General features: G+C 56.5%; 1 protein-coding gene across 1 annotated transcript in view; it reads right to left on the bottom strand.

Annotated features, from left to right (window-relative positions):
- Positions 1-21971, bottom strand: part of Adam19 (ADAM metallopeptidase domain 19) — a 54571-nt gene that overhangs the window by 11937 nt on the left and 20663 nt on the right. The window contains 7 exon segments of the mRNA XM_048333901.1: positions 123-207; positions 1450-1616; positions 1813-1884; positions 5589-5654; positions 6504-6696; positions 9964-10040; positions 14870-14948. Of these exon segments, the coding sequence (XP_048189858.1) occupies positions 123-207; positions 1450-1616; positions 1813-1884; positions 5589-5654; positions 6504-6696; positions 9964-10040; positions 14870-14948 (739 nt within the window).

Below are 21971 nucleotides of genomic sequence, written 5' to 3' on the forward strand. Positions count from 1 at the left end.
CCGGGGGAGGGGGTGGGAAAGCCCAGCTGTCCAGGACCGAGCCCGTGAGGCCCGAGGGACACAAACAACGGCCTCCAGCGGCCATCGCCCTTGGTGGCATCCGCACATGGCCGCACACGTACCGCGTTCACCCCTCCGGACTGGTACACCGAGCACATGGCCATGAGCGGGGCCAGGCCGATGGTGGCGCCGTGGAAGGACAAGCCCCTAGAGGAGGGAAGAGGAGAGGCGACCACGTGAGCAGGGCCCAGAGCTGCTCCCGTGCACCCGGAGTGGGTACCCTCCCCCCCACCCCGCGCCCCGCCATTCACAGATCATCCCCCAGGGGAGGGGCCGGTAGCCCTGGCTGCACACTGTCCCAGACACCCTCCCCCTCCATTGCCCAGAGCCACCCCCCCCACCCCCCCCACCCCCGCCGCCACCGAGGAAATAGGCGGAGGGGGCTCCGGCCTCAGCCCCGCCTCCGTGCTGTGTCTCGGGCCAGATTCATTCTTCCAGCACTCGGAGGCCCGGGTGTGGGGCGTAAGGAAACAGCTGTGTCCCATCAGGAACCTTCCAGAGTGCAGCCGGGTGCACGGCTGAGCTGTTTCTTCCTTTGTTTTTGCAAGGGTAGCCTAAATCTGCCAGCAGCCAGCTATGGGGTCCCCCCCACCCCCCGGTTCCTCTCCCTGCCCTGCTTGATAAATCCTTCTCTGAGCCGCATCTGTGTCTAGGGGGAGTGAGGAGGGGTGCGTGGAACTCCCGCAGCGCGGCCTCCGCGGTCGTTCAGGGATCTCCGTGGATGCTGTGTCGGGGTGGGGATCTGCGTCTACTTGGGAGCGTTAGAGCCTCTAACGTCCATCTAGTGGGTTCTAGACGGGAGGTTGGCCGAATTCCAGAGACTCGTCTCCGGAGAAGCGGGCGGTGAGGGAATATGCAAAACAGACGCTAATCTTATCTAAAGCCCTCCTTGGTGTTCTAGCAACTCGAACTCGGGCTCTGAGAGAACCCCAAAAGTAAGATGTCAAACGGCGTCCACGCCGAGTCCTCTCGTCTCGGGGACCGAAGAAGGCGGTGTGCATCGTCTCTGTGCCTTTCCTTCTCGCCGCTCTCACCATACGAAGCAATTACACTCTGGGGACTGCGCCCCCTGAACCCCATCGCTGTGTACATTTCTTCCTGAGGCTGCTAAACTAACCACAGTCCCTCCTTGAGCCACCCCGGCCCGGGGCACCGTTCCTACACTCTGTCACTTCTTGATTCCCCCCGAGTTCCTGGAAAAACAAGGAGCCCACCGTGGATCAGCAAACCCTTCCCTCCGCGGGGCGCCGGGCACAGAGCACGCGTGTGAGAGAAGCCTGGTTATCCGGACCCAGCCCTCCACTGAGAGGGGGCAGAAAGGGCAAACTGAGGCCAGCAGCACACACCCAGCCCCCCCCCCCGTCCCACCCCCCCCGGGAGGGGACTGACGTGATGAGCTGGGCGTTGTCGTGGTGCTTTTGCTTGAGCAGCTTCCTCCTCCAGCCCAGGAAGGACCAGAGGGTGGTGTAGGGGTTCTCCGAGACCTCACACATGTTCCCGTGCGTCCACACCTCCAAGCCCACCAGCGCGATCCGGATGTTCAAGGACCGGTAAAACTGCAAGGACACGGACGTCACCCCCTCGGCCAGCACCCCGTGGGGACGATACAGCTGCCCCGACAGCGCCCCCCCCCACCCCACCCCACCCCCAGCCAGGGCCTCGGGATGCCCGGTGCAGGCTGGTGGCGAGCAATCCGGCAGAGGGCGCTCGCGTGCGCCCCCTGGTGGCCGGTCCCCCCCCCCCCCATCTCACCTTGTCCACATAGTTGGCAATCTCCAGGAGCTTGTGCCTGGTGGCGTCTTGGTCTCGGCGGTTCTTCTCAAACTAGGAGGAACAACACAGCCAGGTAAGAACCGCCCCCCCCCGTGCCTCTTCCCAGGCCCTTCCTGGGCTTCATCCCTCGTTCTTCCCCCGCCTCCCCCCCCCCTTTCGGTGTGCAGTCACTCCAGGCTGATGGTCACCCACGTGAGCCACGTCTCGGTCGCCTGCGATACTGGTTATCTCTGAGGGCCTCACCTCCCACCTGGGTGGGATACAGCCACTGTCATCTTCCAGTCACAGCTGGCGTGACAGGGGTAGCACTCGCACATCTGGGCTCCCTCTACGCAGAGGGAGTCCCACGCCACTGACTTTTCTTCCCTGGACTGGCCTCGAACCATGATCCTCGCGCTCTCAGCCTCCCCTGTAGCTCGGGATGACAGGGATAGACCACCGCACCTAGCGAGGGGCTCACAAAGGAGTCTAACAAGCTGTGCTGCCCAGGCTGCCCTCAAACCACAATCCTGCTGTTCTTAGCCTCCCAAGAAGTTAGGGTTACAGGTGTGAGCCAGTGGCGTCGTTTTTATACGATCATATTCTCCACCACTCTTGGGAGTGAGTTTCTTAGGTCGGAGCTGTCTTGGCGTCTGCCTGCTCAATGCTGGGCTGATTGTGCAGGGAGAATTGTGAACTGAATCATATGCTTCCAGCGCACGAAGTCCAGACAACCTTATTTTCCTGTCCCTCAAATGACAAGGCCCCTGGCCACCTCCCTCTGGGGTTTAAAGAGGTCTGGATCCGATCCTTTCCTTGGTCACCCAGATAATAGGTTTTCCTCTGTCTTCCCACCAACTCATCAAAACAGCAGCTGCTGTGAGCAAGACACTGTGCTCAGCATGTTGGTCCCAGACTGGACGACCTTCAATTACAATGCCACGAGGACCGGAAATAACCACACGAACAGATCCCGAGTTTAAGGAGCACATAATTAAAACGGGCCATGAAGCCTGCTGAAAAAAACACCTGCAGAAATAGCCGCCCTGGGAGGCCACAGGGTGTCATGCGATGGGCGTTGGCAACAGGATCGTTAGATGTTTGGCAAACCGGCTTTATCTGGCAGTGCCTTCCCTGGGGAAGAGGACTCTGAACCAGACACTGATAATCCGGCGGAAGAAGAGCGCTGTGTCTCGTGGGCGCTATCTGTCGTGGCTGCCAGGAGAATCTATTAGCATTATCATTCTGTCTCAGAACCGTAAGATCTCTGCCAACTATTTACGATGCAGGGGAGCCTCGTAATTTAAAAGACAAAAAGAACAAGGTTCCTGTAGCTGAAACTTAAATTTGCAAGAGGCGAGACTGTTCCATGTGTTCCCACCGGGAAACTGAATGTGGGTAGCGGTTTGTGTTGATCTTAAGCGTCACCCTCAATCTGTGTCATTCCAAACCTTCACATCCTTCCTCTATCCTCCTCCACGGGAATAACCAAACAAGCTGATGACCACAGCCAAATACAACACCTGCGGTGTTTGCTCGGCCAAGATGGTGTGCCTGTCCTCATGCAGGGAAGACACACACACACACACACACACACACACGCGCACACACACGCACGCACGCACACACACACACACTCACTCCCTTCTCTTACTTCCTGACCTTCCTCAGGACTGTCATCCTTGCTTTCTACAGAGTTGTAAGTTCTAAGCTCCTGGGAGACAGATCTCAGCAAAATGGTAATCTGGAAGTTTCCATCACAAAGGCCCGCCATTTGTTAACTTGGTCTTGGGTGGCGAAAAGCTCTGACAGCAACACCATCTGCTCAGTAAATATTTATTAGAACACTGGGGTGGGATTTGGCTCTTTCAAATCCATGAATCCCATCCCCAAACAGCAAGGCCACCATAGTGGAAGGCATTGCGTAAAAGCGTCAGCAGCGGGAATCTGTAAACCTTTCTTTCCTGCAAATATTTCAGGCTAGCTGGGCCCGTCCACAGCTCCTCAACCCTGCCTCAGTGGGCTACGAGCAGCCTTGTTTACTACCAACCCACGGGCACGACTGGGTTCCAGGAAACTACACAGCACGTGGTGGAACGGATTTGGTCGGTCGCAGGGTAGTTTATAACCCCGGAACTCAAGAAAACAAACATAGACTTGAACCTTTCATTTCCTTGAGCGATGCCGAAAGTACATGGCATCCCCACCAACCTCCCTTCCTGTGGCATCATGGAAGTCCTTTGCAGGCCTGTGTCACAGCGATGCCGTCCCCCCCTCCATCGTGAGCCTTGCTCCCAGTTCCCCCTTGGATCCGGATTCACGTCAGGAGCAGATCATGCGGACAACTACCCAGGAGCTGCCACAGAGGCCCAGGCGGGGACTCGAGGATCTGCTTGCGCCAGTTCTGCTCCCCCTGCCCCCCCCCCCCCGACAGTCCCCATCCCCCCGCCCCCCCCCCCCCCCGCCCAGGGGAGGAGGCTGTTCTGTCTCTGCACCCTGTTGTAAATCACCAGCCAAGCAGCCCTCCTGTTTTCTGTCTTCCCCCGCTCCTGCCAGATGAATTAACTGTCAGGAATCTATTTCTCCCTGCACGGCATGGGAGGCGCCTGGAAGATGGGAGGGGGGGAAGAAGTGGAGAGGGGGATGTGCTGGTGCTCCACAGGGCAGTGCTGAAGGGGGTGGGGGCTTGGGGCCTGCTCCCCACTTCGATTCCACCCCCTACCCCCCCACATCTGTACCACACTAGTCCTTGGAGAGGAAAGGAAAACACTAGTGTGTACACACACACACACACACACACACACACACACACATACACAGTCTGGAAAAACCAACACTCCTCAGAGCGAACACCAGGTTCCCTCCCCGAATGCCCTTCGCCCCCCGCTCCTGTGCCCCGTGACCCCCTCCCGGTCCTTCAACACAGCTCAAGGGCCCCCCGGTCGATTGCCACCCACGCTGGAAAGCAGCTCGGAGGCCCGGCCTCCCCTCTCTCCCCACCCCCCCCCCAAGCCCGGCCCCCAGGACCCAGCAGAGCCGAGGGGAATATGAGGTCTTTTGGGGGGTAGCTCGTGTGTCGGGGAGACACACTGGGGACATGTTGGACGAGCTCTGCCCCTGGGGTGCTGGAGTGGGCAGGACAGGGGAGCCGACACGGTTTGGGGGAACCTGGACGGTCGGGCACCCACCAGGACGGCCCTGGGGCAGCAGAGCAACACGAGCAAGAGAGTGGCATCCCGTAAGACAATGGGAAATATACGAAACTTAGTACAGCAGATTTAAAACTTTCTTCTTTTGCGATAGAGAATTCACAGACCACGCCCCATATGAATAAATAACAGGAGATGAAGGCCTTCACGGTGCACTTGTATCTAAGAAATGCCAACCACATTTTCATTCTCTAGGTTTCTTCTTCTTCTTCTTCATGCTGGTTCTGGGGCTTGAACTCAGGACCTGGGCACTGTCCCTTAGTTTTTGTGCTCAAGGCTAGTGCTCTTCCACTTGAGCCACACCTCCACGTCCAGCTACCAATCTTGATCCTCAGTCCTCAGCCTCCTTAGTAGCTAGGATTATAGGCGTGAGCCACCTGTCCCAGCCTGTCTAGCATCCGGCTTTTCTATCTTATTGGTGTATTGAGCTAGGATAGGCTTTTCCCACTGAGGTATTTCCCCGCCCCCTCTGCCCCATTTGGGTCATTTCCCCAGAGCAGTCTGAAGCCTGGAATGGCCACTATCAAGAGAGCCATGATTCCGCTAAACCCACCACGTCCCCCTTACCTCTGCATAATCTGCCACCAGATAAAGCTCCACATATTTCATTGAGTGCAAACTGTCCCTTTTCATCTAAGAAACACAGAAGCAGATCAGAGCTGGAGAGATGGTGGACTTGGCCTCAGGTAAAGAAACAAAACAGTAACAAAAAGCCTGCTGAGAAATACAGGAGGTGGTTAGTTAAGTGGTGGAACGTAGGCCCACCTAGTAGGGACTCACACACTGATGGCCAAGTTCCTAAATAACCTTTAGACAATGTTCTGGGGCTGGCAATATGGCCTACTGGCAAAGTGCTCGTCTCGTATACATGAAGCCCTGGGTTTGATTCCTCAGCACCACATATATAGAAAAAGCCAAAAGTTAGCATTGTGGCTCAAGTGGCAGAGTGCTAGCCTTGAGCAAAAAGAAGCCAGGGACAGTGTTCAGGCCAGCCCTGAGTTCAAGCCCCGGGACTGGTCAAAAAACAAAACCAAACAAAAAAAAAAGACAATGTTCCTACATTTTTTAGTATAAACCATGACTTCTGTGCCTATGAGGAAAGTGGCGATCTCAAATTTCCTCTATTTTTTCACCTTCTGTAGTTTTCTTTTCTTTCCTTCTCACCCCCCACCCCCCAGTTGTAGGGCTTGAACTCAGGGCCTGGGAGCTGCCCCTGAGCTCTTTTGCTCAACGCTAGTGCTCTACCACTTTGGGCCACAGCATCACATCTGGATATTTCTTTGATTAACTGGAGTTAAGCGTTTCAGGGACTTTCCTGCCCCGTAGTCCTTAGAACTCAGATCCCAGAGTAGCTAGGATGACAGGCATGAGCCACCTTTCCCTCCCTTAATTTGGAAATGCTCCTGGATTCAAAGAAAGGGTGCCCCGAGGGGACAAACCTAGTCCCAGCCTGAGGGTCACACAGAGGGGTTTGGAACTCACCCTGCGAGGTTGTTTCTTGGTCTGTTGTGTAAACGGAAGGGCCCAGTCCCCCGCGGTGGGCCTGGAGTGCTCAAACCCACAGTTCCCAGTGGGCAGCTTGAGATGTTCAGATCTATAAATAAGGTGTTGTCCCTGGCTGTCAGGGAGGGGCTCGATGATGTAGCTGAGGTTACTTCTCACTGTAATCAGTCCTCTGTTGACAGGAGAAATAGAATCTCTGGTCAGGGACAGTGAGATAGCAACAGGCCCACGTGCAAAACGGCATGGATGGCTTGACCGCCGCCCAACTCCCCTCCTACCATCAGCGTCAGATGCAAGCTCAATGTCTTCTCCCTTTCTGGAAACACACGCGTGCGGTGTGGGGAGAGAGTCCACAACCTCAGGGGGCTTCGACCCCCCCCCCCGAAACCCATCACAGGTTTCGAAGCTCTGAGCTTCGCATGACAAAACACAAGTCTGCCTACGATCCAAGAGAAACCTAGATGATTTTCCACGGCTTTGTGGATCCACAGTGGATTGGGTGGACAGAAGTGGAACCCCGCGGGTACAAAAGCCCGGCTGTAATTCACAGCCTACCGCCGGACAGCCGCTTACACCGCAAGCATTTACTAGGCTCCAGCTGTATACAGATGCTGGGCTAAACTGCTAAGGCTCTAACAGTGAACCAAGTGCCCGCCCTCTCGAAGCAGAGCGTCGACACTGTAACGTGCAGGAGATCCTCCTCCCTTCAGGGATGGATGGGCACAACTGCCTGGACTGCCACATCGGCTAGGCCTCAGAGGGCCGCGGAGGCTCACAAGAGAGTGCCCACTGCCGGTGGCTCCCACACACCCTCGGGAAGGCGGGTAGGGCCCACGTGGAAGCTACCCGCCTCCACACAGGGGGAGGAACGCCACGGCGAGGGAATAGGATGGAGGATGAAGCCCAGGACGACCTCCCGGGGATCCCGGGAGCATTTCCTGTGCTCCAAGACCCCACTCGGCGTCCTGCCTCGCAGCCAGCTCCCAGCTCCGAGACTCTGCCGCCGTTCACCGGCAGTCCTGTCCTCTCAGGTCGGTCTCCACCCCACCCCACCCCACCGCTGCTCCCCACTCGTTCCCAGTGCCAGCCCCAGGTTCTGTCCTTTGGGAAGAGCCGACAACGGTGTCAGGAAAGACATCACTGGTCGGCGAGCGGCTGTAGCCCTCCCCAGACCCCATGCTGGGCTGGGCTACACCAGCTGGTGGTCCCGGGAGCACGGGGGTGGGGCCGTCCTTCTTGCACCCAGCGAGTGGAAAGTTCCACGCTGCCGTCGGTTCACAGGAAGAAACCTCTGGGCAGCGGCCGCGTCTAAATGAGCGGCATGAGGAGGGCGAATCATCACGGCGGCTATGGAGGACGGAGCCTTTGCTGCCCGCCGGGCTCTAGAACGTCTTTTCCTTATTTATACCACACGTCCCCGATCGTCACGATGGAGATCCCCCGGGGGACGAGGGGGACACGGGGGCTCAGCAAGGCTCGTTCCTTAACCCAAAGCCACACACGTAGTAAAGTAAGTGGCGGAGCGCCTCCATCTTCACCTGGGCCTGACCCAGCCGTCAGGAATGCTCTGCCCAGGGGACCGGCACGGTATCCCCAGACAGACAGACAGACAGACAGACACACACACATTTTCCAGGGCACTCAGGCTTAGGCAGAGCCCACAGACCAGTACTGGCTGGATTCCTTCACAAATGGTAGCTATTCCTCACATTGCTACTGTGTTAGGGGGGTTGGAGGCGTGGCTTACGCGGTACCGCGTCAGCCAATGAGCACAAGTGTCACAGGCCACATTCAAGTCCCTGTGTCAGAAGAAAGCCAAACCAGACAGATTTGGGCATGCAAGAAGCGAGGGGAACATTTACACGGCGGCACCTTAATCGGACACAGGTTTGGGGATGATGCGGACATTTGGCACTCGCAAGGAAATGGTGGGTTACCCCTTCGGAGTCTGCAAACGCCCCTAGTGACTAACTTAGCCCAAATCCTCAAAGATGTTAGGAACCCCAATGATGTCACAAAGTACGGTATCACATAGGCACATTGCCTCTTGCAAGTGTTTCCAAGCGCATATGCACTCGCACACTCTTTGGCATTATTTTACTATGCTGGGGTATCCCTTCTTCAACTTTACAGTCACCCACAGAGTTGCCTTAGACAAGGGGTGCAGACAGCAGCCGGAGGCCCCTGAGGGCCTCTGTCTCTTAGCCTGCAGATCCCTCTGTGGAAGTCCTACCCGGTTTCCAGGAGAGCCCGGTCTCCATGGCAACATCTCAAGGCAGGGTGGCCTGAAGGTCCCCGGGAGGTGGCTTGGGTCTGAACCCGGCCGGGTGGCAGCTGCTCCTTCCCCTAAGACCGGATGGAGCCATGGGACACGAGTCTCCAGCTCATGACACCAGTCATCCACAACCCTGGTTCCTTCAGGTATGGAGGGAGGGGGCCGGGTCCCTCCCCCATCCCAGGGTCCCCCCCCCCCCCCCCCGCCCCAAGCAGGAAGCATACAAACCAGAAACACATGGGCGGCTGGGCTTCTTCGGCACAGCTGCTGGAGTGATTCACCAGCGGCCCGGCCAAGTTCCCACCACTCCAGGCACAGGGGATGGAAGGGGAGACTGTAAGAAGGGGGTCACACCTGTGCCGGTCTGGTCCTCTTCTAGGGAAGGACACTGTTTACTCCCAGACTGCAGCTGGGAATGGCCAGGGCTTGTAAACACCACGGAGAGGCCAGTTGGCTCGGCTCAACCAAATCGCTTGGCGGGGGGGGGGATTTCAGGCTGGCTGGGTTATGGCCTCTTCCGGGCAAAACCTATTTCCTGCCTAATTCCCACAGGAGACGCACCGCACAGCTTGACCGCGGAGCCCGGGGCCAATTCATAAACACACGCGGGGCCTGCCGGAAGAGGGGCCCTCCATTGTTTATGGAAAGCTGGCAAACGCTTCCCAGGGTTTCACCGCTACAAGAGGAGGTGAAGCCCATGCCCGTCCTTGATGCTTAGGTGACAGATGGGGAAACTGAGGGCTCCCAAGCTACAACAGCTTGTGGTACTTAGTGCATACAGCAGGCACTCAATAATAACTTGCAGAATGGAAGTAGCCATCATCATTGCATGATGATGGAAGGATGTACAGAAGCTGGTACCTCCCCGGAAATACACGCGGAAAGCACTTGTGCACGTCTTTCCTTTCCCCAGCCCCGAGGGAAAGTCTCCCCCTCCCTTTGACGAAACTCTCCATCACCACATGTGAACACAATCCTGGGGAAAGCAGAGCTCAATTCCAGAAAATGTGAGGGGGTACCTAGGATTTCCCGCGTGGGGGTCAGCTGCCGGCACCCACCCCAACCCCCCGAGATCCTCGGCCTTGGGCCTAGCTCCGCTTGCCTTGTGCACCTCGTTTCTCAGGAGAGTTCCAGGGGCTCTCCCGTAGTTTCGGGGTCTCTTACCGAATGCCCCGGCAGGTGCTGAGGGTGACGCTGGACTCTCCTTCATTCCTCACAGTGCCGTGGTAGAAGCAGTGGTCCTGGCGAAGGAACAGAAAGAGGAGGTGAGGGTCCCCGGCGCTGGGCGGAAGCTCGGCGAGGTGAACGTCAGGATTGTGACACGGGTGACTGGTCGTCAGCTCCATCTCTACCCTGACTCCGCGTCACCTCAGCCCACGTGTCAAAAAGCCTTTGAAGCCGGGGACCGGTGGCTCACGCCCGTCATCCTAGCTACTCAGGAGGCTGAGGTCTGAGGACCACAGTTCAAAGCCGGGGCGGGAAAGTCCGTGAGATCCTCATCTCCCACGAACCACCAGAAAACTGGAAGTGGAAAACTAGCCTTGAGCAAAAAGAGCTCAAGAGACAGCGCCCAGACCCTGAGTTCAAGCCCCACAACTGACCAAAAATGTAAAAGGCCTCCGACGCGACCAGCTGTTGGGGATTATTATGGCCTGGGAAAGACTGCCCTTCCACCAGCCTTGGGACAATAGAAGTCCCTCCCACCTTCTGGCCTCCACCCCTTGGGAGGTGAACACGTGCGTGCCACCATGATGGGGTTGTCCCGCCCACAAAGGGAAGTTTCGTGATGTCACTTGATGAACGTGACCCCTAGCCTATGACTGACCCTTTGGCCAGCCCCCTTTCCTTCCCACCATTACTTCTATATAAGTGCCCTTCCATATTAAAGTCTTTGAGACGCATTCCACCACCGCAGCGTGTCCCTGATGCCTTCCTTTTCGCCTCCGCCCTCGGTAACATGTGGGGGGGACTGGGGGGAGGGGAAGCTTCAGCAACCCGTCCTCAACTTAGCGTTTGCCCATGTGAGCACGCCTTTGGCCTTCCGCTGGCGGAGGGCCAGGCTGGGTGCTCTTTCATAGAGTTTGTGGTTACCATTCTCCCCGTGGGGGGAGAAAGGGGGTGTCCAGAACCCCAACAACCAGCTACCATCTTGTTTGGATTCTTGTTGAAATCTGGAAGGTGGGGGCTGGCACGTGTCCTTCTGCCCACTGAGCAGCTGAACTCGGGGGCGAGGGCTTCTTCCAAAGATCTCCCCGCTTGCTGGGAGAGCCCCGGATTTTCCCATCTGTTCACATGGACCCACGGGAGGTCCCAGATCCAACATCTTACAGCCTTAGACCCCCAGAAAGAGAAGCAGCCAACGTGAAGCCGGAGGCCGAGAACAGGGATGAAGGGGCCACGGGCCCAGGGACCCCACGGAGCCCCCCGGAAACTGTGAGCGGCAACAGGGGTTCCTGATGGCCTTCCCTGGCCATCCTGCCTTGTGGTCATCTACTCCCCCAAACCCAGCTGCATCCCCCCCTCATTGTTCACGGCTGCTGATGAGCACATTACCAGCCCCGGGCAGGGCCCCAGAGGGGCCGTAACGGACAGGCGGGGACACAGCTGCCGTTTCTAGGGGCCCGTGGTCTTGTGGGGGTCGGTCCTCACTTAGAAAGTCAAAGGTCGTCTCAAACAAAGCTGACGGGGCTCAGCTGCCAACTGGCTGCCTCGCAGGCACGAAGCCCGGCGTTCTCAAGCCCCGCGCCGACAAGAGCACAACCACGAAGCCCAAGCAGAGCGGCTGCGGCAGCTGCCAGGCAGACATGACTGCCGAGCCAGACAACGCGCACGCAGAGGTGGGGAACAAGGGGCCCTCTGAGCTGAGCTCTTCTGAGCAGCATCCTCCTTTCCCACTTTTTTGGGAGAAGGGGTGTGTGTGTGTCAGTTGTGGGACTTGAACTCAGGGCCTGGGCACGCTCCCTGAGCTCGTTCACTCAAGGCTATGGCGCTCTACCCTTGAGCCGCAGCACCGCTTGCGGTGTTCCGGTGGCTCACTGGGGATTAAGAGTCTCAGGGACTTTCTTGCCCGGGCTGGCTTTGAACCACCCTCCTCCGATCTCAGCCTCCTGAGGCACCGGAAGCCCCTTCTTCGTCGGAGGCAGGAGGCCACCCCGTCACGGTTCTGTTCCAGTGGAAGCGGTCACGCTGGAGCGTCGCTCCAGACACCAACCCTGAGCTAACCGTCAACCAGGCCACGCGCCCATGATTAGAGACAACTTTGACTCTCCATCCCTTCCCCACCTTCCTGCCCCCAAGTTCCTTATTTAACCGGAGCCAGTGTCCGCCCTCCCTCCCCCCACCCTCCACCCCCCACGAGGCCTGAAGCTGCGCTGGAAGTGCCGTCTTCCCACGGCTGCCACGGAATGAACCTCCTTTCTCTGCCTTCGCCAAGCCTCTGCCTTTGCAGACTCCGAGACTTTGGGGTGTAAGCACCCAGCTTCTTCTTGTCCATCACTCGAGCCACAGGGGAGGCATCACAATTCCCTGGGTCTTAAACGAGGCAGTTGGTGGCCTTCGGCCTTTGGCAGAGGAAAGTCACCAGGCCAAGGGGGCAATTAATCCCCTAGCAGCTAGGAAAGAGGGGCGGGGCAGGCCAACCGCCCCTGGCCGGGCAGCCATCTGCCTGTCACATGGCTCCCCCAAAGGCTCGGGGGCCTGCAGGCAGGCAGATCCTCACGTCAGCAAGGAACACCTCGACCCAGACACGCCCCTCCCCCGGGCCCGACCCCGCATCCACGGGGAGAGCTGCGCCTCTCTCCTTCCAAGCCAGTGATCCTGGGCTCTGAGTTCAGGAACTCCGGTGGTGACCACCCGGTCACCCTGGGCTTGGGACATGATGGTGGCTGAGAGACTCCACCAAGTGGTGTTGGAACCCCAGAGCGGGGTGGACCTCAGGGCCTGAGCACTGTCCCTGGCCTCATTTTGCTCAAGGCTAGCACTCTGCCACTTGAGCCACAGCGCCCCTTCTGGCCATTTTCCGTATATGTGGTGCTGGGGAATCGAACCCAGGGCCTCATGTATACGAGGCAAGCACTCTTGCCACTAGGCCATATTCCTGGCCCCTAGCCTCGCCACTTCTGAACTCGGGCACGTGATCTTTCCTCTTCTCGAAATTCCCTCATCTGCACACTCTGCAGTTGGAAAAGCTGTTATAAATTCCCATAAGAAGCGATGATTCATTGTTTGCTACCACCGCCCTGGCGCTCAAGATACCAGCATCTCCAATGTTTAAGATAAAACAACAACAACCACTGAATAACACTGAGGTCAAAGGGGTGGATGAAGGCCACAAGCCGGTTAAAGCCAAGACTACACAGCTGTGGACTTGAGTCAGGCCTGGAATTCTCTCTCTCTGCTGGCACCTACGCTAAGATTCATTTCCCCAATGACCTGGCCTAGATTAGAGCCACAGCCCGCAGGCCTAGCCCTCCATCTAGATAAGGTTCCCAGAATTCCCACTACAGAAGGCCAAGTTTGGAGGAGGAGACAGCCCTGATCTGTGGGCCAAGGGCTGCTGCTGGAAGGGTTTATTCCATTCCTGTTTCTCCTTGATTTCTCAGCTTGCCAATGAGAAGGCTGCGAGCCTCCTGGGTCTGGGTGGGGACTTTGCAAGAGTCCAGTAGCAGAGGATTCAAGAAAATAATGAAAGCCAGGTGCCGGGGACTCACGTCTGCAATCCTAGCTACTTAGGAGGCTGAGAACTGAGGATTGCGGTTTGAAGCCCGCCTGGGGAAGGTAGAGTCTGTGAGACTCTTAAGTTCTTACCAACCACCAAATAGCCAGAAGTGGAGCTGGGGCTCACATGGCACAGAAAGCTAAAGGCCAGCACTCAGGCCCTGAGTCTAAGACCCAGTACTGTCATTACAAGAAAGAAACAGAGAAAACAGTGAGCCGTTCCACAGTCCAGCTGGGATATGCTTCCACCAACAAGGCCCTGGAGGAAGGAGGGCTGGGTGGAAGGCCTCTTCTACTTCTCTGTTTCTAAGAGAGCCTTGAAGCTTCTCTGCGCCAGCAGAGAACACAAAGCCCTGATGGAGGACCAGCGATGAAGTCACTGCATTCCATGGGTTCTCGGGTTGGGGGGGTCGCCCTGGGGGGGGGTGGGGGGCTCTCATACCAGAAAGTATGAGCTCATAGACGACTTGGGGACACAGACCATTCTTGAGCTGTGGGTCTGAGGGCAGAGGAGCCAAACACGGAGGCGTTTTTGTGAAGCTGTCTTGGTGAAAATGACCAACGCCTGCTCCTGGCCCCGATGGCCGAGCACCGAGGCAGGAAGGGAGGAGGAGGAGCCTGGTGAAGGCCGGGGTCACCACGGGGCACCCTCTCAACTCCTGCGGGAACCAGGAAGGCCCTGGTACAGGTGATGGACTTTCACTCACACCCAGCGTGGGGAGCCCTTCAACTTCCACGTGACCCCACACTCCACCTTCTAGAACCATCCGCCACTGCCCTGTCCCGCGTCACGCAGGGGAAGCTGATAACCAAAGCCGAGCTGTGGGTGATTCTCTCTCTCTCTCTCTCTCTCTCTCTCTCTCACACACACACACACACACACACACTAAGAAAACAGACACAAAATAAGACAACTTTTATAACTTCAAAATCACATGAAAAAGGCAGACCATGAAATTTGTATCCTGGTCAGAACATCATACACCGCACGTCTCTATTGGGAAAGGGACTAATCAAATATCTAATTGGATGGCTTGACAGAATCATGTGGAAAGCATTTCTTTTACATAAAAATTTTGCTAGCATGTGAGTAATGAACATGTCAAGACCACACATACTTCAAGATGTCTTGTGTTCATTTCCGATCAGTGCAATGACCCTCAACCCTTCCGCCCCCTCGGTTAAGGCATTTTAGCCACAAAGGACGGGCGACTCCTGCTCACTCCCTTGGTCTTCGGTTAGGGGAAACAATCTCTTCAGAGAAGGGACCATTGCCACCACACACCTCCTTGGTCCTACCCACAGGACTCAGCTAGAGCCACCGTAGGATGGATAACGGCTGAGCTAACCGTACCTCGGATTTCAGCGTGCTGGTTTGAGGAGTGCCACTTGGGGTATAATGAGTTTCTGTATAGGCTGGAGCAAAAAGGTACCTGAAAAGAATAAAAGCAGATGTTAATTTCTTTTCCATCCTCCTGGGACCACAGCCAGCGATGTTTCTGATTAATCCATTTATCGAACTCTGGACCTGGGTTCTGTCCCTTAGCTTTTTCACTCAAGGCTAGGGCTCTACCCCTTGAGCCACAGCTCAAGGTTGATGGTTCATTAGAGACAAGAGTCTCATGGACTTTCCTGCCCAGGCTGAACCACAATCCTCAGATCGCAGCCTTGCGATTAGCTTGGATAACAGGCGTGAGCCGCCAGCACCTGGCTGCTGATTCGGTTTGGTTTTTCTTCCAACATTACATGTGACAGTGTTTAGAATCGGTCCATCCACTTCTCAAGGGAGTAACTTCCCTTCTGTTGCATGTTTGGGTGGGGTTGTCAATCAAGGGGTCCCAACTGCCCCTGGCCAACGACTGGTCCATGCTTCGGGCAAACCCAGCCAACAGCTGTTTCCAGGTCTGAGTGGATGGGCGTCAGAGATCTGCTCTTGCTACCGGGGTGCCTGGAGCCACCTTTGCCCTCTTTCCAAGACCGGGGCTCCTGTTCCCTGACTCAGTGGCTCTGCCCATTCTTTCTTTCCTAAGCACATTGGCTTCTCTTTTATTACAGATCCTCAGACGTGGACACAAAGAATCTCCTGCCAAAGGCCAGGTGACACCGGAGAGAACGTCCTTCAAAAGTTACAGGAAAAAAATGGACGTCGAAGGGATGCCCAGCTAGTGGTACCCCAGCCACCTTGGGGCCAGACGGGGAGACTCGTGGTGCCCAGGGAGTGAGACTCCTGTCTACACACAGGCGAGCCGGGCCGGATGCTTGAAGACTTGGCTTTTGATCCATTTCTACCATCTTGCTATCCTTCTTAGATTTTTCACTTCCCAAATTTGGCAAAGGCTGTCTCAAGAATCGACACGAGATCACACGCATCCCACACCTGGTTCAGAGTGAACGTGAGCCATTATCGTCACCGGCTCTGTGCTTGCCAGGCAGGTGCTTTGCCTCTGAACCATGCCTCCAGACCCTTTTTGTGCTGGCTATCTTTGACATAGGATCTCATGTACCCACCTACCCACCTACGCCATCGTCCACCGACTACTTTAGGCTTCCCACCATAGCTCAATGACAGGCATTCATTGGTCACTGTACCCAGCTCTCTGTTGAGAGGAGGCCTCATGAACGTGTCTCCCGGAGCTGGCCTCAATTCTCAATCCTCCCAAGGAGTTAGGATTACAGGTGTAAGCACCAGATTTACCATTGCTTTTAACAAGGCTTACGGTTGGAAGAACCCCCAAAACACTGATGGAATAGAGCTCCTTTTCTCTCTAACCCTCTCCAGCCAGTCTTGAAGAGACTATAAAGCAATTAGCTCATTCCTGCAGCCGGTTTCCTGGGTTGCTTTTAGAGACTGCATAACGATGGCTGGCCTGGGTTTAGAGTGTAATGGCCCATTCTCCGTGCCAGAGGGAAGGTGTGAATTCTTCCCACAGGAAATGCACTTGTGGTAAATACATTCTCATCCTCCTCTGAGTCTTAGCAGAAGCAAAATAAATCATTTATCCAGACCTTTGCTTCCTCTTTCGCAAAAAAAAAAAAAAAAGAGAAAAAAATGTATCTCTTTGATAAGCTGTCTTAAAAACCAAGTGTCACAGGGCCCAGCGATGGCCCAGGGCTATTATCCCAGCTACTTTGGAGTCAGAGAAAGAAAGATCATGGTTGGGGGCCAGTTCAGGTAAGAAAACGTTTTTACATGACCCTATCATCAAAGGCATGATGACATACACCTAAGATTCCCAGCTATGAGAAAGGCCTAGATAGGCCTTAGGAGAATCATAGTCTGAGGTTAACCTGAGCAATAGACTCAAGGCTATCTGAACAAGAATTAAAGCAAAAGGCCTAGGGGCATGGCTTAAGAGGTAGATTAGGGCTGAGAATGTGGCTTAGTGGCACAGTACTTGCCTAGCATGCATGAAACCCTGGGTTCGATTCCCCAGCACCACATACACAGAAAAGGCCGGAAGTGGCGCCGTGGCTCAAGTGGTAGAGTGTTAGCCTTGAGCAAAAAAGGAAGCTCAGGGACAGTGCCCAAGCCCTGAGTTCAAACCCCAGTGCTCCCCACACTCCAAGGAAAGAATCAATGCATACTAATACATCTCTCAAAGTATACTACACGCATACTAATGCAGTCTAAATGCCACGTCCAAAGACAGCCTTCTGCATTGAGCCTTGGAGGTTTTCATGCTTGCTGGTTCTCAGCCAGACATCCTCAGAAGATTCTTTCTATGGTTCTTACTCTGAGGCTCTGCCTCCAGCATCCATGTCTTAGCATTGAAAGGGTCCCCTGAAGTCATAATAATTAAACCCACTAGACTGTGGACTCATAAAGGCAGGGACCATGGCTGTCTTTCCAGACAACTCCCAACTATCTTGGCTAGCTCCCCACTAGCTGAGCAGTGGGCTTAGCTGTCAGCCCTAGCAAGCAGGCAGAGCCTGTTTATTGTGAATAAGTGGATGGATGAATGGATGGATAGAAGGTGGATGGATGGATGGATACAGGATGGATGAATGAATGGTGTAGGTATGGGTGAGTGGATGGATGATGAATATATGGTGGATACATGGAGGATGGGTGAGTGGATGGATGGATGGGTGGATAAATGGGTGGATGGATAATGGATAGATGGATGGATGATATATAGAAGGGTAGGTGGATATATGGGCAGTTGGATGGGGGAACTGATGATGGACAGATGAGTGGATAAATGAATTAGACGGACGGGTGGGTGGATAAATGGACACACAGATGGGTGGGTGAGTGAGTGGGTGGATGGACGGATGGACAGCTGGATGGGTGGGTAGATAGAGGTGGATGGATGGAATTTTTCCCTTGTCTAGGGAGTCTGCCTGGTAGCTGTTTCAACAATGGAAACTTCCAGGGGTGGCACACCCCTGACTACCCTGGCCCGTCCTCACCACATGTAATTCCGTTCTCACCCTGAGTTAAGAACTATCTCTGTCAGGGGCACCCACACCTGTCACCGGCCATTCCATCTTCTGTACCGGCTTTCTCTGTCCCATAACCCACTTGCAAATCAACATCGAGTTTAAAAAAATGCACATGTTGGGCTCCACCCAAGCAAGACGCACTGAATCAGATAGAAACCCCGGGGCCTGGGCCCAGACTACGGGTTTCGCTCCTTCCCTGGTGATTCTGATAAGACTCAGAACGGCTGCCCTAGACGGCAAGGTTCTGAGCAAACTTCAGCCACGTCAGGCAGGATGCGCTCACCTCGATCGATACCCCGGCCCCACCCCGGCCCCACCGAGCCTGAAAACCCACTGAGTTCCCCACGAGAAGCACGCACATGCCATGGCTCCGTGCTGGGATCAGGTCCTGGCTCAGACCAGCCCCGGCCCACAGTGGAGGCCTGGGAGGTGCCGCACGGCCCCATCACAGGGCCCAAGCTGAATTCCAACGCCGCCTCTGTCAGCTTAGCTCCTAAAGCGAAGCCGAAGCCGGGGCCCACGGCTCCCGCCTGCCATCCATCCGGCTACTCAGGGGGCTGAGATCTGAGGATCGCGGCTGGGAGCCGGCTGGGCCAGGAGAGTCGGTGAGACTCATCTCCAACTGAAGCAGCGGCTCGAGCGGCAGGGGCGCTAGCCTCAGCACGAAAGCCCGGGGGCAGTGCTCAGGCCCTGTGTTCGCACCCCAATACAGGCACCGTGGGGCGGCACACGGGCCCAGGGTGAAACACAGGCGGCTCAGGCTCCCCAATGGCCTGAAGAGAACCGTGCCTGCTCTGAATCCCAGCAGGAAAACCCCCACCCCAACAGACACTCACACACACACACACACACACTCACACACACACACACCAGACACAAACCCCAACCCCACTCAGGAGGGAGAGGCAGGGGGTGGAAAGAAACCCACAGAACTCAAGCTTCCTGTCCCCACCATCACCAAATTGGGTTAAAATAACTTCCAACTACCTTGAAAAACAAACCCGTACCCACAGCAACCCCCCTGCTCCTCCAGAGGCTGCCCTCCCCCACTTCCCTCCCCCTCCCTCCCATCTCCCCCCTTTTAGCCCTCCTCTGCCTCCTCTGCCCCGCTCCTCTTCCACCTGGTCCTACCAAGAATGGACAGATGTGGGACAGCTGTGTGGGCCCTGGGGATGTCTGGGCAGGCTCCGTCGTGGTTGCCCTCGGGGAGCTCTCCGTGGCCTAGGCCCCCTCCATTCCCCGCTCACTCTCTGAAGGCCGTGATCGTGGGATGCAGCCCAGCGGGCCCCCAGTGCCAGGAAGGCTCGTGGGTAGTTACTCCCCAGACGCTCTTCCAGGCCCGGGGAGCCCTCCTCCTCCTCCTCCTCCATTTAGAACCCCAACCATGATGGCTTGCTTCCCGACGGTGGCCGCGCCCCCAGCCCGTGCATCCATCCAGATAGCAACACGCTAACCAGAGTGGGAATGGAGTCTGCGCAAGCTACTCAAGCCCCGGACAATTCTCCTTTCCTTCTGGCCCTGGGGATGGGAACCCGGGACCTTGTACATACGTGTCGGGCAGGTGCTCTAGCATTCAGCACACCCTGTTTGGAGGACGGAAAGGCGCCGTCCAGCTCCCCAATGTGCCCACCCGACTCCCTGTTTACTCCTCCGGCCGGCAGGGTCTCAATCCTCTACCACCTCCCTACCAAGATGACCAGCGGTGCCAGATAGCGGAGGGCCCCACGGAACGTCCTCCCTCCCTTCCATGGGTGTATACTGCAATCGACTGAGGGGAGCTGGAGGAAAGGAAATGGTTCTCTGAAATGGCAAAGCACATGTGCTCCCTTCCAAGTAGTCCTTCAGCAACCAGTCTGGGGTAAACCACCACTGTGCTCCTCCATCAGTTCAGCCGTCAAGGGAAACCACAGAAGAGGGAAACGCGGGCGGCGGAGGAGGAGGGGCAGGGGAGGAGGGGTCAGTCTTGCTGCCCAGATAAGGTTGGGGGAGGAAACTCAGAAGGTTGAAGAAAAGAGCTGAAGGGGGGGTGGGGGTGGGGGGGAGAGGAAGCTTCCCTGAAAAAGCAAAGGAGCAAATGTCACACGAGGGGGGGCGGGGGGGGGGGGGCAGGGAGAGCAACCCCACGTTTTAGACTCTGACCAGACATTCCAGTGACTCTGATAAACCTGTCCAACACGTCTTAGTATTGTCAACCATTAGTCATGGCCAGAACTCAAAGTGAGGGAAAGAGAAAGAGGGAAGGAGAGGGACAGAGAAGGAGAGAGAGGGGAAGTGAGAAAGAGTGGGAGACGGGGGGAGGGGGGAAGAGGGAGAGAGCAAGAGGAAGGGGGGGAGAGAGAGATCGTGGTTTCTTGGTGTGTGCTAGTCCTCAGTCTTGAACTCAGGGCCTGGGTGCCGTCTCTTAGCTTTATTCTGGCGTCCTTTACCACTTGATACACCTCTCCATCCAGCTCTTTGCTGGCGTCTTGTCAGAGTCTTTCCCGCCCAGGCTGGCTTTGAACCTCAGTCCTCAGATCTCAGCCTCCTGAGTGGCTAGGCTCACAGGCACGAGCCATGGGTGCCCGGCCAGCCAAGAACTTGGGGACACAAGAAGCCCCCACAGAGTCCAGGCGACCTGCGGTCCCTGGCTGGCCGGTGTCCAGTCCGTATTCTAGAAACGCCACCGCCTAATTTGCAAGCAGAGAAGCAGCAGCCCTCCTCGTTGGAGGCCAGGGCCCTGCTGACCCGGGAACCAGGAATCCACCGAGGACCCGGAACCCACTAGGCCGGGTGAGACCTCGGCCAGGGCCGTGGCGTGGGAACCGCTGAGGCTGCTGAGGCTGCCCAGTCCAAACCCAGACCTCCCGTGGCCTTCCATGTGCTGGCACTCATCTGTCTAAAATGCTCCTGCCTTCCTGCTGTCGCTGGGGGCGGGGGGGGGGGGTTCCCCCAGGGGGCCTTTTGCTTTGAGTTCCGTCCTCAGCTAGGTTTTCTGAGCTAAGTTTGCGATCCTCACACCTGGTCCCCCTAAGCAGCTGTGGTTACAGGTGTGCACCACCACACCCCGCCCACAAACCATCTTCATAGTCTGCTCCCTTTGCCCACTTCCTATCTTGGACACATCTTTTTGTTTTTTGTTGGAGAATAAAAGCGGCCAGCCAGGCACGGGCGGCTCACACCTGCAATCCTAGCTACCGGGGAGGCTGAGACCCGGAGGGTCGCCGTTCAAAGCCGGCCCAGGCAGAAACGTCTGTGAAACTCCAACTGGAAAATAAGGAACAAAAGCTAGGTTGGAAGGGGGCGGCGGAGCGCTAGCCGCACGCAAGCACAAGACTCTGAGTTCGAAACCCAAGTACCAACAACTGGGAAAAAAAAAAAAAGGGAGGGAATGAGAGCAACGTACCCAGTGTCACACAGTGCCACAGTACTGTTTTGGGTCCAGCTCAGTCAGTTAGAGCGTGTTAAATAGCTAAGTATCTGGGGTAGACCAGGACACCCGGAAGGGCAGGAAAGCAGCCCAGGAACCGCAAGCACTAGGTCAGATGGTCCAGGGTGCTGCGTACGCGAGGGAGAGCCACGGTGCTCCCGTCTTGGTCTCGGCGCGGGCTCTGGGTGTCGGGCCACGCTGCCGTCGTCTGAGTCCCGGGTCCCCCCGTCTCCCGGGCCACTCACGCCACGAGAATGGACGCCTCTGTCACCCCAGTGATGGCAGAGCTCGCCCTGGCCAGGGCAGGCAGGCACACAGAGGGCTGGCGTCACCATCCGCCCCCCCCCCCAAGGCCAGTGGCTCACCCCTCACCCTCTTCAGCCTCCCGCCGAGAGTCCCCTTCCGTGACTTCCCCCCTTCCGGGAAGGGGGTGTCGGAAGGGGAAGGCAGGCCTGATAGAATGCCGCCATTGTTGCCTCTGGCCCATCTGGGCCCCTCTCCCGGGGAGGGTGATGCAAGGGCATGGATGTGGCAACCAAACCCCTAACCCCGAGGGGAAGAGGAGGAGGAAGGGGGGGCCTGCAAGTCATACAGACCCCATTGC

The sequence above is a fragment of the Perognathus longimembris genome, chromosome 25, assembly GCF_023159225.1.
Source record: "Perognathus longimembris pacificus isolate PPM17 chromosome 25, ASM2315922v1, whole genome shotgun sequence".
NCBI classification, from domain to species: domain Eukaryota; kingdom Metazoa; phylum Chordata; class Mammalia; order Rodentia; family Heteromyidae; genus Perognathus; species Perognathus longimembris.